Here is a 15,552-nt window from a genome sequence, read left to right as displayed (position 1 = left end):
AACACAGAACTTCCTGGCAACCTCAAGCTTGTTTACTGCAATGATGTTGGTCTTTCAGTAGTATATTTAATATTTCAGTTGAGTTTGGGGAGGGGGAATAGAAGCAGCAGGTGAAAGCTATAGAACAGGCAGGCATTCTGTCCTGGTACTTGGAGGTAGATGAAATGATCAGCAGCTGCTTTGGGGGTAGATGCCATGGATGCTTCTTTGTCATCCCTTTTTAAGAAGAATAAAGTTCTAGGGAAGGACTAATGGGACATGCTGAGTATTATCTGAGTTTAATAAGCTATTCTCTACTCCACGAATGACTGAATCTAGTGGAACCCTTGTCGTTCAGTACACAGGCTATAAACTCATCACAACGGAGAGGCTGTGAAATTATTCCTTTTGAGTTATCTGTGGACACACTGTAGGTGAATTAGCAGATGTAAAATACTTCCTGGTGGGCCTGTTAAAATTAATCACCTTTGGGAGTGTCAGATAAACCACCACAGTGGGTTTTTATGTTCCTTAAATAATCAAGCCTTGGTTAATTTTCTATTATGGAAGCTATGTTGAAAAAAATGTTTAACTTTTTATTTTGAAATAATCTTAGACTTACAGAAAATAGAACTCTCTTGAAATTCCGAATTTAAAATTAGCTTTTTGGGGGCACCTGGGTGGCTTAGTGGGTTAAGCCTCTGCCTTCGGCCCAGGTCATGATCTCAGGGTCCTGGGATCGAGCCCCGCATTGGGCTCTCTGCTCCGCAAGGGAGCCTGCTTCTCCCTCTCTCTCTGCCTGCCTCTCTGCCTACTTGTGATCTCTGCCTGTCAAATAAATAAATAAAATCTTAAAAAAATAAAATTAGCTCTTTTTTCTAATGTTAAGCCTTTTCTTTCTTTCTTTCTTCTTTTTTTTTTTAAGAGGACGAGTGTTGGTGTGAGCAGGGGGTGAGGGAGAGGCAGACTTAAGCAGACTGTGCTTGGTGTGGAGCCTGACTCAGAGCTTGATTTTATGACCCTGAGATCATAACCTGAGCTGAAATCAAGAGTCGGAGGCTTAACTGACTGAGTCACGGAGGTTCCCCTAATTGTTACATCTTTTTAAGGATACCACAGAGGTGTGGATAAATTTATTCCTTGAGACTGTTAGCAAACTTTAGGGCTTCTGGTCTCATGGGACTGCTAAACGCAATATGCCTCAGAGGGCAGGGGCTCCTGGGAATGCATGCAAGCAGCTGGTATAAACAGAGCACTATTAGACTAGGGACTGTACTCAGAAACTCAGGCTGTAAGCAGAGGCTGACAAAGCAGTTCCAGAGGCTGGTATATTATTATAGGTGACTTTTTATGGACTATTAAATATGCAGCTGCCAAGGCCTAGATGTAGAACTGTCATTGCTTCAGGTAGCTTATAGTCCAGTTTTGGAATTATAATGCATGTTTCCTATTTTCTGAATTTCTTATAAGGCAGCATAATCAAGCGTGACGTGACGTTTTATGTTCCACACTCACAAAAACAAACTGGGTATTGAGAAACCATTCTAGGTTAAAAAGTCAACAGAGACGTCTTTGTGGGAAAAGTGGCATTTGATCTCTGTAGCTTCAACTGACAAAAATGGAGCAGCATCCTGACAGAGCCAGAGATGGACAGAGGGGACATGGCCTAGTACAGCATGAGAGGGGGACTGTGGGAGAGGAGTTAGTACAGGGAGCAAAGGATTTATCTTCCCAAAGGGAAGAGTTGAGCTTTACCTGATCTGTAGTAGGAAATGTTTCCATAATCCTAAGAGTTGTGATAACAAGATCAAGTATGGATGTGTAGAATTAATTGCATGTAGGTGAAACCAGCCTGGAGAATTATGATGTAGCTCACCTTTTGCTCATAGGGATGGGGAGGATATCAGGCCTTTCCTCAGCTTTCCTGGTCCTTATCGTCTCAGTCTGCAGGTCAGGCCTCTTTTCATGCTCATCAGGCTCTGTAATTTCCATTTCTGGGCCCTTAAGCAAGAGAAGATCCTTTGGGGAGTTCATCTTAGTAGGCCCTTGTTCTTCAGAGGCAGTGTCTCCTTTGGGAAAGTCTTACAGGAATGAATGTCAGGTATTACCAGAAAAGGAAAACTTGAGAAGAATACCCATCAGGTGGGAAAGGTGAGTTTGTCCATTTATACCACAAACATCCTTCTGCCCTCTGTATTGGGCTTAGTGCCAGGTGCTGAGGAACAGATATGAATAGTTTTTGCCCTTGGAGTACTCGTAGTCCATGGGGAAGATAATTGTGCTGTGATGTGAGTTGAGCCCTAAGGAGAGCTGATGACAGAATATTGTGCTCTTCCCCTGGCATATCCTTTATGAAAGTTACCACATGCCTTTAAAACCAGATTTATGGTGAAACCTCCCTCCCTTGAGCTTACATCCACCTCTGTCTGTGGCCCCGTTTCTCCACTTTGCTTTATTCCCAGAGTCCTCAGGCATTATCTGTACAAGCTGATTCTGCCTACTAACCAGTTTTCTCTTCAATTTATCACTGTTTCTGTTCTTGTCAAGGTCAGCAGTGACTTCTTGTGGCCAGATCCAACAGGCATGTCTCTTTTTATCTCATAACAACATGACACAATAGACCATACTTACCTTCTTGGAATTCTCTGGCATGGTTTTCATCCTATCCACCACTGTTTTGGGTTTTTTGTTTGTTTGTTTTTTTACTTCTCAGGAGAGTTTACTCGTGCTTTTATCTGAACCATATATATTCATGTTCCTCAGAACTCAGTACTAGCCTTCTTTTCTCTTTAAATAGTTTCTGTCTATGGCCGTGGTTTTCAGCACCCGCTAGATGGCTGGTGCCACTGAAGGTGATAGTCACTGGCAGCATCTGCCAGGCACTATTTCAGTGTTACACAGGTCATTTAATTCACTCACCAACTTTATGAGGTATGCACTACTATCTCCATTTTATAGATGAAGAAAATGAGACACAGATTAAACAGCAAGACCAAAGCCATGGTTAGTAAATAAAAGAGTTGGGGTTCAGCCCCAGGTAGGCTGGCTCTGGAGCCCATGTCTTATACCCTGTGCTGCATTGAGACATAGAACTTTATCTCTAGACCGTGCCTTTTCCTTTAAACCTTTCTCATGCCTCCCGCAGCGTATTTTTCATTCACTTGGATTTCTTGAAGCTATCTCAGCCCTTCATTAGCATCACCTATTGAGAAATTCTCCTCTCGGGACACTTGGCTGGCCCACTTGGCTAGAGCATGTGACTCTCGATCTTGGGGTCATGAGTTCTAGCTGCATTTTGTTTATAGAGTTAACTTAAAAATAGATACATAGGTGGGTGGGTGGATGACCTGTTTTAAGAAACAAAAACAAGGGACGCCTGGGTGGCTCAGTTGGTTGGACGACTGCCTTCGGTCAGGTCATGATCCCGGAGTCCCGGGATCGAGTCCCGCATAAGGCTTCCAGTTCCACGGGGAGTCTGCTTCTCTCTCTGACCTTCTCCTCGTTCATGTTCTCTCTCACTGTCTCTCTCTCAAATAAATAAATAAAATCTTTAAAAAAAAAAAAAAAAAGAAAGAAAGAAAGAAAAACAAAACTTCCCTTCTCAGAAAGTGGTACCATCTCTACCCATTTGTTTAAACCGGAAACCCAAGAATCATCCTTGAGTCTTCTTTCCCTTTTCACAGCCAACTCGTCAACAAGCTACTTTGGTTCTACTACCACACTTCTCAACATTTCTTAAATCTTCTTCATTGCCATCCTAGTCCAGGCGACTAGCACCTTTGCCCTTCAATCCATTCTCCATAAATCAGAATATTTTTTTTTTTAATGTAGGATGATGTCACTTCCCAGCTTAAAACTCTCCAAGGACTCCATTATAAAGAGGAAGGAAAACTACCACAGTGTACAAAGCCCTACTTACACCCGTAGTTTTCGTCCTGGTTGGGATCACTACTACACCACCCACTGACAAACATTTAGACATGTAAAAGAATTTTGTTGTCAAAATGTTTGGAAATGCTATATTAGTGGGGGAAGGCACATAGTGAAGGGGGCCAGGCGAAAGACCAGAAGCAAAGTACTGCCCCGCATGCCCTGTCGCCCACCTACTTATTTAGTCAGACTCCTAGATTTGCAGCTTGGGTAGGTGGTATTAATATTGAACAAGATAGGAAGGGAATAGATCTGGACAGGGAAAGTGTTGAGTTCTCTCCATAGATGGTAATCTGAGGTAGTTGTAAGATGGAGACATAAAGTACCCCCTGGGTATATTAGTGGCAGATCTAGCTTGGAGCTGCATAGTTAGCAATCATTTCCACAAACATGGAAGTCTAAACTGGAAAAGTGGGTAAGACTCTCCAAGGAGATGGTAGTTGAACTGAGAAGTGTGCCTAGAGTGGAGCTCCTGGGTTGACAAACATTTAAGAGCCTCACACTGATACTTTTTTTGTGTTTTTTTGTTTGTTTGTTTGTTTGTTTAATTTTATTTATTTATTTGACACAGAAAGAGAGCACAACTAGGGAGAGCCCGATGTGGGATTCAGTCGCAGGACCCCGGGATCCTGACCTGAGCCAAAGGCAGTAGCTTAACTGACTGAGTCACCCAGGCGCCCAAGAGTTTTTACTTTTATTCATTGATAAGGAGCTTTATGTGTCATAAATTATTTTGCCTTCAGTTTGAATGATTTGACATTCCTTAGCTCTTTGGGTAGGCCCTGGCATGGAGAATTCCTCAAAGGAATTTGTTCAGAATATAGACGGTGTGTGAGGCCCAAGAACCTATGCCTGGTATCTTTGTTGGTGTTTATCCCGCCCAGTATGGGGATTGTGATTGACACTCATGGACATTTCATGTGCCACTTTGTGTGCACAACTTGGCTTTTAGACCATTGAGGACAAGACAACTCTTCCTTTGGAGGCAGGAAGCTAGAGTAGTACCTCCTGTCTTCAGAAAATACCCTTAGGAGGGACGCCTGGGTGGCTCAGTTGGTTAAGCAGCTGCCTTCGGCTCAGGTCATGATCCCAGCGTCCTGGGATCGAGTCCCACATCGGGCTCCTTGCTCAGCAGGGAGCCTGCTTCTCCCTCTGCCTCTGCCTGCCATTCTGTCTGCCTGTGCTCGCTCTCTCCCCCTCTCTCTGATAAATTAAAAAAAAAAAAAAAGAAAGAAAAAGAAAATACCCTTAGGAAATAGAGCAGTATTATTGAGAAGGAATTTGTGGGGGTAAAAAACAACATTATATATAGCTAGAGGAGCCATATACATCTTTCAGGTCTTTTCTTATCTTTCAATGGCATGAGAGAGAACACAACTTTTGCTTGTTGTACTTTTCCTTTTCCAAAACAGTGATTTTCTACCATGGCTGGACATAAGAATCACTGGGAGCTTTTAGAAATACTGATGTCAGGCTCCCATCTTAGACCAATTAAATCATAATCTGTAGGGATGAGGCCCAGGCGTGGATATATTCTAAAAGCATCCCAGATGTTTTTAAGTGCACTCAAGTTTAATGGTCATTACTCTGGACACTTGATAATTCAACGTGTGGTCTGCAGACCAGCTCCCTTACTTGGGAACTTGTTAGAAATGCAGAATCTCAGTTCCCACCTGAGACCTTTCAAATCGGAATCTACACTTGAAGAAAATCCAAGAAATTTTTTTTTTTTTTTTTTTGCACTTTATAGTTTGGCAAGCACTGCTTTGGGCCAGTAGTTCTGAGTAGTGACTAAACTTTAGAATTGCCTTTTTATGTGGGAAGGTATTTGAAAGACTGTAATCTCTTTAAAAAGAGATTCTGGGGGGCGCCTGGGTGGCTCAGTGGGTTAAAGCCTCTGCCTTCAGCTCAGGTCATGATCTCAGGGTCCTGGGATCGAGTCCCGCATCGGGCTCTCTGCTTGGCAGGGAGCCTGCTTCCTCCTCTCTCTGCCTTCCTCTCTGCCTACTTCTGATCTGTCTCTGTCAAAGGAATAAATAAAATTAAAAAAAAAAAAAAAAAAAAGAGATTCTGGGGTAGAAGCCAGGTATTGGTATTTCTAATTCAGGGATTCAAAAGTCCAGCCAGGGCTGAGAAGCATTGCAGGAGCCTTAACTGTTCTTGGGGTAAGGAGTAGAACTCCAGTGGTCTTTGAAAGTAGGATAACAAGTGGAAGAAAGATACTTTTTTAATACAAGAACCACAGGTAACATTTTTCTAGCATTTTTGTGGAAGGGTCTGGTGCAAAACAATACTGGCACATTTTGATGGTTTCTCTCTTACAGGCTCAGACTGTCCAGGTTGCTGAAGTTGAACCACAATCACAGCCACAGCCTTCCCCAGAACTTCTGCTTCCAAATTCTCTGAAGCCAGAAGAAGGGCTTGAAGTCTGGAAAAACTGGGCCCAGACAAAGAACGCTGAGCTAGAGAAGGATGCTCAGAACAGACTGGCACCCATTGGGAGTGAGTGTTTATTGGTTGGGGTGGGCTGGACTCTGGCTAAAATGTAACGGTACTGAAACAGCAGGAGGACATGATGGCAGGAAAGTGGCGTCCTTTGGCTCTGGGGTTTAGGGATCACCATCTGAAATAATATGCCGAATTCAGGACAGGCAACAAGCAGACCTGACCTGCTGCACATGAACAGGATTTATGGTGTTTGCCCAAGACCAAGCATGTTTGTACACATGGATTTCTGAAGTCAACCTAGCAGATCTGCGCAGAGTGAATTCTGGAAAGAGATAGGAACCAGTGACTGTCTTTAAGGCCCTTCTTCCTTAACATTATGTTTGTATTCTTCCTCACCTTACAGAGTATGGATTTTGCGGGTTTTTTGCTTTCATGTCTTGGCCCCAATAATAATTTTGAAGGTATGTGAGGTGGGGAGGATTGTGGGAAGGAAATCGTTAGTGTAAATAGGGCATACATGATTATTGTCTTAGTAGGCCAGTTCTGACCTTAGATGCAGGTAACTGTTTCTGTCCTAGCTCCCTGATGATCACTATCTAACCTGAGCGCTCCCAGGGATATGAGCAGCCAGTTAAGAGGTTACTCTTGCCAGGACCCCCATTCACCTTTGGGGGTCACCTTTGGCTTGTGTTGCAGGGCGCCAACTCTTGAGATTCCAGGAAGATCTCATCTCTTCTGCTGTGGCTGAGTTAAATTATGGGCTCTGTCTAATGACACGGGAAGCTCGAAACGGAGAAGGTGAACCCTATGATCCAGATGTGCTTTACTATATTTTCCTGTGTATTCAAAAGGTAGGAAACAGACTCCAGAGGAACGTGTTCAAGCTGTGTTCCTGTTGGGTATTTGCTGGTTACTGAAATTAGTAAAATGATAAACAAGTGGTTTTAAGGAAGTTCTCTTTCAGCTAATAATGAGTTTTTATTTTTTAAATTTTATTTTCATTAAGTAAATTAACATAGAGTGTATTAGTTTCAGGGGTGGAATCCAGTGGTTCATCAGTTGCACATCACACCATGTGCCCTCCTTAATGCCTGTCACCCAGTAACCCATCCTCCCCCCACCTCCCCTCTAGCAGCCCTCAGTTTGTTCCCTGTAGTTAAGAGTTTCTTAGAGTTTGTCTCTCTCTCTGATTTCATCTTATTTTATTTTTCCCTCCCTTCCCCTATGATCCTGTTTTGTTTCTTAAATTCCACATATGAGTGAAATCAACTATATTGAGTTTTTTTGATGTGCATTTTTAAAAATTGCAAAAGATCGAACATGTTTGCTTCAAAAAAATAAAATAAACATCAGCCATAATCCCATCATCTAGAGAAACTTTTGCTAAAATATTTGTTACAGTATCTGAGAGCCTTTTTAAAAAAAATACAAAGCATTTATATAATAGATTTTATTAAAGTAAATATGGTTTGCATAAAAGTAACTATCCAAAACAAAGTCTGGTGTTAATATTCAGCTCATTTTCTCATTGTTTTCTGCATTAACACAAAATAATATTTGAGAATCTAGCTAGAATATGCAACTGTAGGTAGGCTTTGAGAACATCTTAGGTGCAGTGTAACAGGGAAACTTGATTTAGGACCCGCAGTTCAGGAGAGCAGGGGTGGATTTCTCAGTGTGTGAGTGCTCTTGTGGTGAAGCCCTCAGTGTGATGGAGGAACACTTGCTGGTTGGGATTCATCCTGTTGCCTGAGCCTAAGAAAAGTCTGCTTCCCTCTTTATCTCTCTTTCTTCCCAGTCACACAGGGCACTTGAGTAAATTGGTTTACATACTCGGTTTCATTCCATGCTCTCCCTAGTCCTGGAAGGCAGGCACAGTCGTTTCCACTGACAAAAAAAACTGAGCCCCAGAAGTTAAAATACTCACACGAGTTACTTAACTTACACCATGGCTAATAAGAGGCTGGCCCCAGAGCCTGTGTTATGGTTTTTTGCTACCACAAGACAATGCCTTGCCTGGGTGAAATAGTGTTTGCAAAATCTGTCCCATTGACCAACTCTCCACAGAATGTTACCAGAGTCATTTCACATGATCTGAAGTATACTCTGGAAATATCATATGCAGGACCTTTTTGACCTGTTACATTGTTTTGTTAAGGAGGCAGGCGTGGGTAGGGAGAGATGATGATACTGGTAGCACAGTGTTTATTTCCCCTGAAAGTTTTACTCAGGAGATTATCAACAACTTTTACTGTTTTTCTTTTAGTATCTTTTTGAAAATGGAAGGGTTGATGACATTTTCTCCGATCTTTATTATGTTCGATTCACGGAGTGGCTACATGAAGTTCTGAAAGACGTTCAGCCCCGAGTCACTCCACTTGGTAAGCGTCTTCTTAGTCCTTGAATGTCTTTCCCACCTGGGTTTAAAAAAGGTCAGCTGCCGGTGTGGCTGCCTGTGATAAAGCGTGTGGGTGAGGAGGCTATAAATCCTAGGTACCAGCCTCAGCTTCTGTGCTGCTTGGCCTCGTATGCAAGGGGCACGGCATACCAGACAGAGAATCCGGCAGGTCCCAGTGTGGCAAGGACATGGGGCACAGAGAGTTGGTGTACTTTTTTTTGTTTGTTTGTTTGTTTTAATTAAAATTTACTGATTAAAATTAGAATCACTGCATTAAGAATTATGAACTGTTTGATCTGTAGATTACTCATGTTACATATTGGGGTTTTTTCCATGTGTTTGAACATGCACACAGATATATCTATATGTATATATAGATACATAGATATTCTGCATGTATAGAACATAATTTTTGCTTTACCCATATAACCACCTGAATAGCATGCGTCGGAAAGAACAGGAGTTTTACAGTAGAATGTCTGAGGTGTCTGTTTTGTTTTTTAATAAACTTTCTTCTTTTTAGAGCAATTTTAGGCATACAGAAAAAATGAGCAGGGCATAGAGAATTCCATAATACTCTCTCACACACTGTTTCTTCGTTTATTTAATACCTTGTATTGGTGTGGGGTATTTGTTATAATTGATGAGCCAATGTTGATATTAGTAACTAAAGTTGTAGCTTACATTAGGATTCACTCCTCCTGTGCTGCATTCTTTAGGTGTGGACAAATGTGTAATGACATGTTTCTGTAATTACAATATCATACATAAGTTTCGGGTCTAAAATCCTCTGTGTTCCACCTGTTTATCCCCCTTTCCTTCACATCCCTGGCAATCACTGATCTTTTCACTGTTCCATAGTTTTGCCTTTTCCAGAATATCATATAGTTGGAATAATTTAGTATGTAGCTCTCTCAGATTGGTTTCTTTCACTTAGCAATATACATTTTTTTTAAAAGATTTTATTTATTTATTTGGCAGACAGAGGTCACAAGTAGGCAGAGAGGCAGGCAGAGAGAGAGAGAGGAGGAAGCAGGCTCCCTGCTGAGCAGAGAGCCCGATGTGGGGCTCGATCCCAGAACCCTGCGATTATGACCCCAGTCGAAGGCAGAGGCTTTAATCCACTGAGCCACCCAGGCGCCCCAGCAATATGCTTTTAATGTTCCTGTATGTCTTTTCATGGCTTGACAGCTCATTTCTTTTTCTTTTTATTGCTGAACAATAATCCACTGTATGGATGTGTGTGTTTATCCACTCACCCATTGAAGGACATCTCCGTTGCTCCCAAGTTTTGGCAATTACGAATAAAGTTGCTCTAAACATTGTGTGCGGGTTTCTGGTGGAAGACCAGACAAATCACTGGAATAGCATAGAGAGCCCAGAAGTAATGTCACACAAATATAACTGGCTTATCTTTGACAAAGGAGTAGAGGCAGTTCAGTGGAGAAGAGCAGTCTTCTCAACAAATGGCGCTGCAGCAACAGGACACTCACGTACAAAAACATCAATCTAGATGCAGACCCTATGCTGTTCACAGAATCCATTCACACTGGGTCACAGACCAAAATGTAAAACACAAAACGGTAAAACTCCTAGAAGATAACGTAGATAACATAGGAGAAAATCTAGGTGACCTTGGGCTTGGTAGTAACTTTTTGGATGTAACACCAAAAGCACAGTCCATGAAAGAAAATAACTGATAAGCTGGACTTCATTAAAATTAGAGACTTATGACCTATGAAAGACACTTTTAAGAGAATGAAAAGACAAGCTACAGACTGGAAAAAAATCTTTTGCAAAACACATACTTGATAAAAGATTGGTATTCAAAATATACAAACAACTCTTAACACTCAACAATAAGAAGAAAGCAAAACCTGATTCAAAAAATAGGCAAAAGATCTGAAACAGATTCCTCACCAAAGAAGATATACAGGTGGCAAATAAGTATATAAAAAGATGTTTATCATTAGATATCATCAGGAAATTGCAAACTAAAATGAGATACCACTGTACCCCTATCAGAGTGGCTAAAATCACAAACAGTAGCAGCCCCAAGTGCCGGAGAGAGAGTACAGGAATGCTCATTCTTTGCTGGTTGGAATGCAAAATGGTATAATCCCTTTATAAGACAGTTTGACATTTTCTTTTAAAAGTGAACATTCAAAAAATAAAAAATAAAAAAAACAAAAGTGAACATTTTCTTACCTTATGATCCAAGAGTTGTGCTCCTTGGTATTTACTCAAATGAGCTGAAAATTTAAATCCACACAAATATCTGAGTTTTAATCCTGGCTTTGCCGTTATTAAATGTATGCTGCTTATGGGGGTATAACTCAGTGGTAGAGCATTTGAAAGCAGAATGTATGCTGCTTAAACTTTTTTTTCCCATCAAAAAAATCTAACTGGAATTAAAAACTTCTTTTAAAAAAATTGAGATGCAATTGATATATTAGTTTTAGGTATACAACATAATGAATTGATATATGTGTGTTTTGTTTAATGATGTGTTTAGTTAACATCCATTACCACAGAATTAGATGCTTAAACTTTAAGAAAAAATTACTGGTTAAACAAATACTTTTTGAATACCTGCTGTGTGCCAGGCAAGTATTTCAGGTGTAGATAATACAATGTTGTAACGAACTAAATGGAGCTTATAGTCTGATGGAGGGAGACAATGTGTAAATAACCAATTTATGAAGAACAAAGCACAGGGGAATGGAAAGCGTTAAGGGCATTGGGAGGGAGGCCTTTCTGAGGCGCTGTCATTAGAACAGAAACCAAGTAAGTGATTCCCTACATGATTTGCAGATTTTCAAGCCAAGTGTGGCTATGCCAAGTTTGCTTTTTTTAAAAATTGTATTACAGAAATTTCAAGCACATACAAAAATTAAACAGAATAGGTAAGTGACATTCCCATGTACCTGCTGTCCATGGCAAATCTTGTGTCTTGTGCACACCTGCTTTTCCCCTCCTATATTATTTTGAAGTAACTTCTAGACTTGATTCATAAATACTTAGTATACTTGACATACCATGATGCCACTTTTATAATTGAAAAAAAGATAATTCCATAATGTCATCAAAATCTACCCTACCCTTTGTTCAGATTTCTAAGTGTCTCATAAATGTCACAATCTTGTTTATTTGAGTCAAGGTGCAAATAAGGTCCATACATTGAAATTGCTAATGTGTCTTAGTATTTAGCTTTAATCTTTAATTTTCTCCTTGATTCTATTTCTTACAATTTTTTATGGAAGAAATTAGCCATTTATTAATTGATTTATTAAGAGTACCAGGGAGTGCTCCGGGAGGGAGGGACTGAGGGAGACGGAGAGAGAGAATCTCAGGCAAGCTCCATGCCCAGCATGGGGGCCAGCTTGGAGCCTAATCCCACCACACTAAGATCATGACCTGAGCCAAAACCAAGAGTCAGACACTCAACTGACTAAACCACCCAGGCACCCTGAAACTAGCCTTTTAAATTGTCAGTCTGATTACATCCCCATAGTGTAGTTTAACATAGTTTTCTGTTCCCTGTATTCACAGTTAATTGATAGTTCGTGTAAAGACTTCTTTGATCGGGTTTTGATTTTTGTGTTTCTTTTTGGCAAGGTTATGTCATAGATGTTGGTTATATACTTCCAACTGATACCCATAATGTCTGCATACATTAATTCATTAGGAGTTGCAGATGGTGCTATTCTGATATTATTACTTTTTCATTATTAGCTGAAGTACAAAGCAAAACTTTCACTTGATCACTCTTTTAATACCTAGCAGTATAGATGATGGATTTTATAGGAGAGACAGATAAGGGCTTATTTCTTATCTTTGTTTAGCAGTTTTTATGGTAATGAGTTGGTTCACTGGTTTCATCCAGTGATAACCAGTTCACTTCCTTTTCTTTTTTTAAGGAATCATTTGTGAACTAATGAATTTAAGCATATTTAATTTGGCTCAATCCATTGCAGTTCTTTTTTGCTGTGCAAATAGTTCCATCTTTGGCCATTTGGAACCTCCTAAATTGCTTTTAAGTTCTTTGGACATGGCTCTACTTCCTTGGTTTCTGATTGGCCAAATGTTCTAGGCTGACCATGGACAGTTTCTGTTTTCCGTCTTGATGTGGAATTGGTCAGTTCTCCGTGGAGACTGGTTCCTTTTAGTGGTAAATGGCATTTTAAGAAGCACAGTCTGGATGCACAGTGGTGTTCATTGCTCCTGGGTTGGTCGTTGCTCATAGGCCTTTCAGTGGGAAGAACTAAAAAAAGCTAAAATAGGTCATTTCGATGCTTGCAGTTCAGATTGAGAACTGTCAAGTTTTTATATGATGTCCCTGTCTGCATCTCCCTTCTCCCATGCCAGGAGTCCTGGTTTTTAGATCCTAAACTTGGCTTTCAGTTTTGTTAAGAAGTAGTTCAAGCTAGGGAGGCTCATTAAATGGCAGAGTGAAGTAAACCCAAGGAAACAGCACATGCCAAGTACGTGTGGGACCATTTCTACCACTGGCCTTCCCCAAGGAGGGATCTCTGTGCCACTCACCTGCTTCAGATATGTTTGAGGGCAGGGAAGCTTACCTCATTACCAGTAGGCCTCAAAAAGGGAGTAGAGCTAGAGCTGCCCTGAAGAGACTGGAGTGCACTTAATGGAGCTTTGGCAGGAGCAGAGAAGAGCAATGTGTTGGGCAGAATATTTCTTTCCCCGCTTCTAGGAAGTGACATCCTTACTGCCTGCCTGGAGGATCCTGCAACTCCAGCAGGAGAGCGCTTTCATCACCGCCTTAGTGCCTGGCGCACAAACACTTGTACGTTAACTGTTGAACGAACACATGAAGGGGGCTTGGTGATCAACTCAAGTCGCCTTTTTCTTTGGTGTAGACCTGGATGCACAAGGCTTTTGATCAAACACTGGCCTTAGCCCCTGTCCAGCTCTCAGTTCGCTTACAGACCGGGTTCTTAAAGTAAAATCTGTGCTGTTGGGGAATCCTGTAATAGTTTGAATATCGTTCTCCAATATCATTTTCCCCTTTATCCAGAGAGGGGATACGAATGGGTTTGCTTTCTAGAGGTGGAAAATGTGAAAGGTTTAGCACGGGCCAACAGGCACCCGTACCAGTTCTTTGGGCCCTTAACGCCTGAAAATACGATGCAAGCTCTGTACCCTCTTTGTAGAGAAGTATGCACATATGCAGAGTTTGTTATATAGTTTTGGGTGTTTCAGTATTCTTTTGCCCCACTTTAACTGTGAATTAGAGGAAGAATTAACAGGTAAGCGCAATCATACAGGCCAGTAGTTCTTAGGAACTTGTTAGAAATGCACATTACCAGGACCCACCCCAGAAACATGGGCTGGAACTCAGCCATTTGTGTTTTATCCAGCTTCCAGATGGTTCTGCCATTCCCTAGGGAGATTTTTCTGGTTAAACTTGTACTCTTTTGTGGTCCTTGTGCCTCCCACCTCCCGTCCTACACCTCTGAGGGCCCACCTGCCATCCTCTTGTTGTAGCAGTGCTCTATTCCTCCTAGGCTATGTCCTGCCCAGCCACGTGACTGAGGAGATGCTGTGGGAGTGCAAGCAGCTCGGGGCTCACTCCCCTTCCACCCTGCTGACCACCCTCATGTTCTTTAACACCAAGTAAGTGTTCTAGAAGCTCCATGCTTAGCCACTGCTGGCATCTGCCCAGTGAAGAGGGTGGAAACTATCCAGGTAGATACAGGAATTCCTTTGACACATATTTGAGAACCTTTGGGCTACTGAAAGCCTTCAGTCCCACTTGGCTACATTGGTTTGGTGACCAGTGAGGCAGACAGCCTTGCGAGACCCCTGCCATCAGTCTTGATATGGTTCCTCCACTAGACAGTGTTTTTGGGTATGGGCCTGTCCAGATTCTGGGAGTGTGCACAGTGACTCCTCTGAGACACCGATGGCAGAGGGTAAGTCATAGTCTCCTCCTGGCACCCCTCCCTTTGCCTTGCTTTCACTTGTGGTACAGATACTTCCTGTTGAAGACAGTGGACCAGCACATGAAGCTGGCCTTCTCCAAGGTTTTGCGACAGACAAAGAAGAACCCCTCTAATCCTAAGGATAAAAGCACGAGTATTCGGTACCTGAAGGCTCTTGGGATACACCAGACTGGCCAGAAAGGTAGGGGCTGCAGAAACAGCTGCAACTTGTCCTGCCCTGCCCTTGTGCCTGGGGGGTTAGTGTTGAGTGTGAAGGTTGGGATTTGTTGGATAGGAATTCTCCATTCCCTTCTTCCCACCTAGAAACTTCAAATTCTTGTAGAAGCAGAGATGCCCCAGAAACGATTGCTGCTTTTTCCCTTCATACTTTCCCTCCATGCCGCACACCCTTTCTCCTCCCAGTAAGTCTAGTTGGGATATCTGGAAGCCTAAGGTTCCTAATCTGGTCCTGAGCTAAGGCAGTCTCATGCTGTGTTCCTGGTGGTGGGGGTGTGTTTTATAGTTACAGATGACATGTATGCAGAACAGACGGAAAATCCAGAGAATCCACTGAGATGTCCCATCAAGCTCTATGATTTCTACCTCTTTAAATGGTGAGGAAGCTTTATGGTGCTTGGGTGACTGTATGTTTGCATGTGTGCATTGTACCTGTGTACAAGGCATTCTTTAGTCCCAAACAGAGTAAAAACACACTTCCAAAAAGCTAAATAGAGAAGCAGCCTGACTGGTTTCCCCAAAGCAAGTGAAATGACTATTTTGTGACTTTATGTGGTTTCCTGTCTTGGAGAGGGGAATGAAGGTAGATGAAAGTATAGAAGGGTGGCCTCCATA

General features: G+C 41.9%; 1 protein-coding gene across 6 annotated transcripts in view; it reads left to right on the top strand.

Moving 5' to 3' along the window:
- The window catches only part of QRICH1 (glutamine rich 1), a 53,524-nt gene that overhangs the window by 35,604 nt on the left and 2,368 nt on the right, over positions 1–15,552 (top strand). For 4 of the 6 annotated variants that reach the window (XM_032319199.1, XM_032319204.1, XM_032319195.1 and 1 more), the window contains 6 exons: positions 6,234–6,411; positions 7,054–7,208; positions 8,624–8,738; positions 14,284–14,392; positions 14,751–14,902; positions 15,224–15,314. In XM_032319199.1, coding sequence (XP_032175090.1) covers positions 6,234–6,411; positions 7,054–7,208; positions 8,624–8,738; positions 14,284–14,392; positions 14,751–14,902; positions 15,224–15,314 — 800 coding nt within the window. The other 2 variants (XM_032319220.1, XM_032319230.1) reach the window with 2 other exon arrangements.

Source organism: Mustela erminea, chromosome 1 (genome assembly GCF_009829155.1).
Source record: "Mustela erminea isolate mMusErm1 chromosome 1, mMusErm1.Pri, whole genome shotgun sequence".
Classification (NCBI taxonomy): Eukaryota; Metazoa; Chordata; class Mammalia; order Carnivora; family Mustelidae; genus Mustela; species Mustela erminea.
This window is presented reverse-complemented; position numbering and strand designations above follow the sequence as displayed.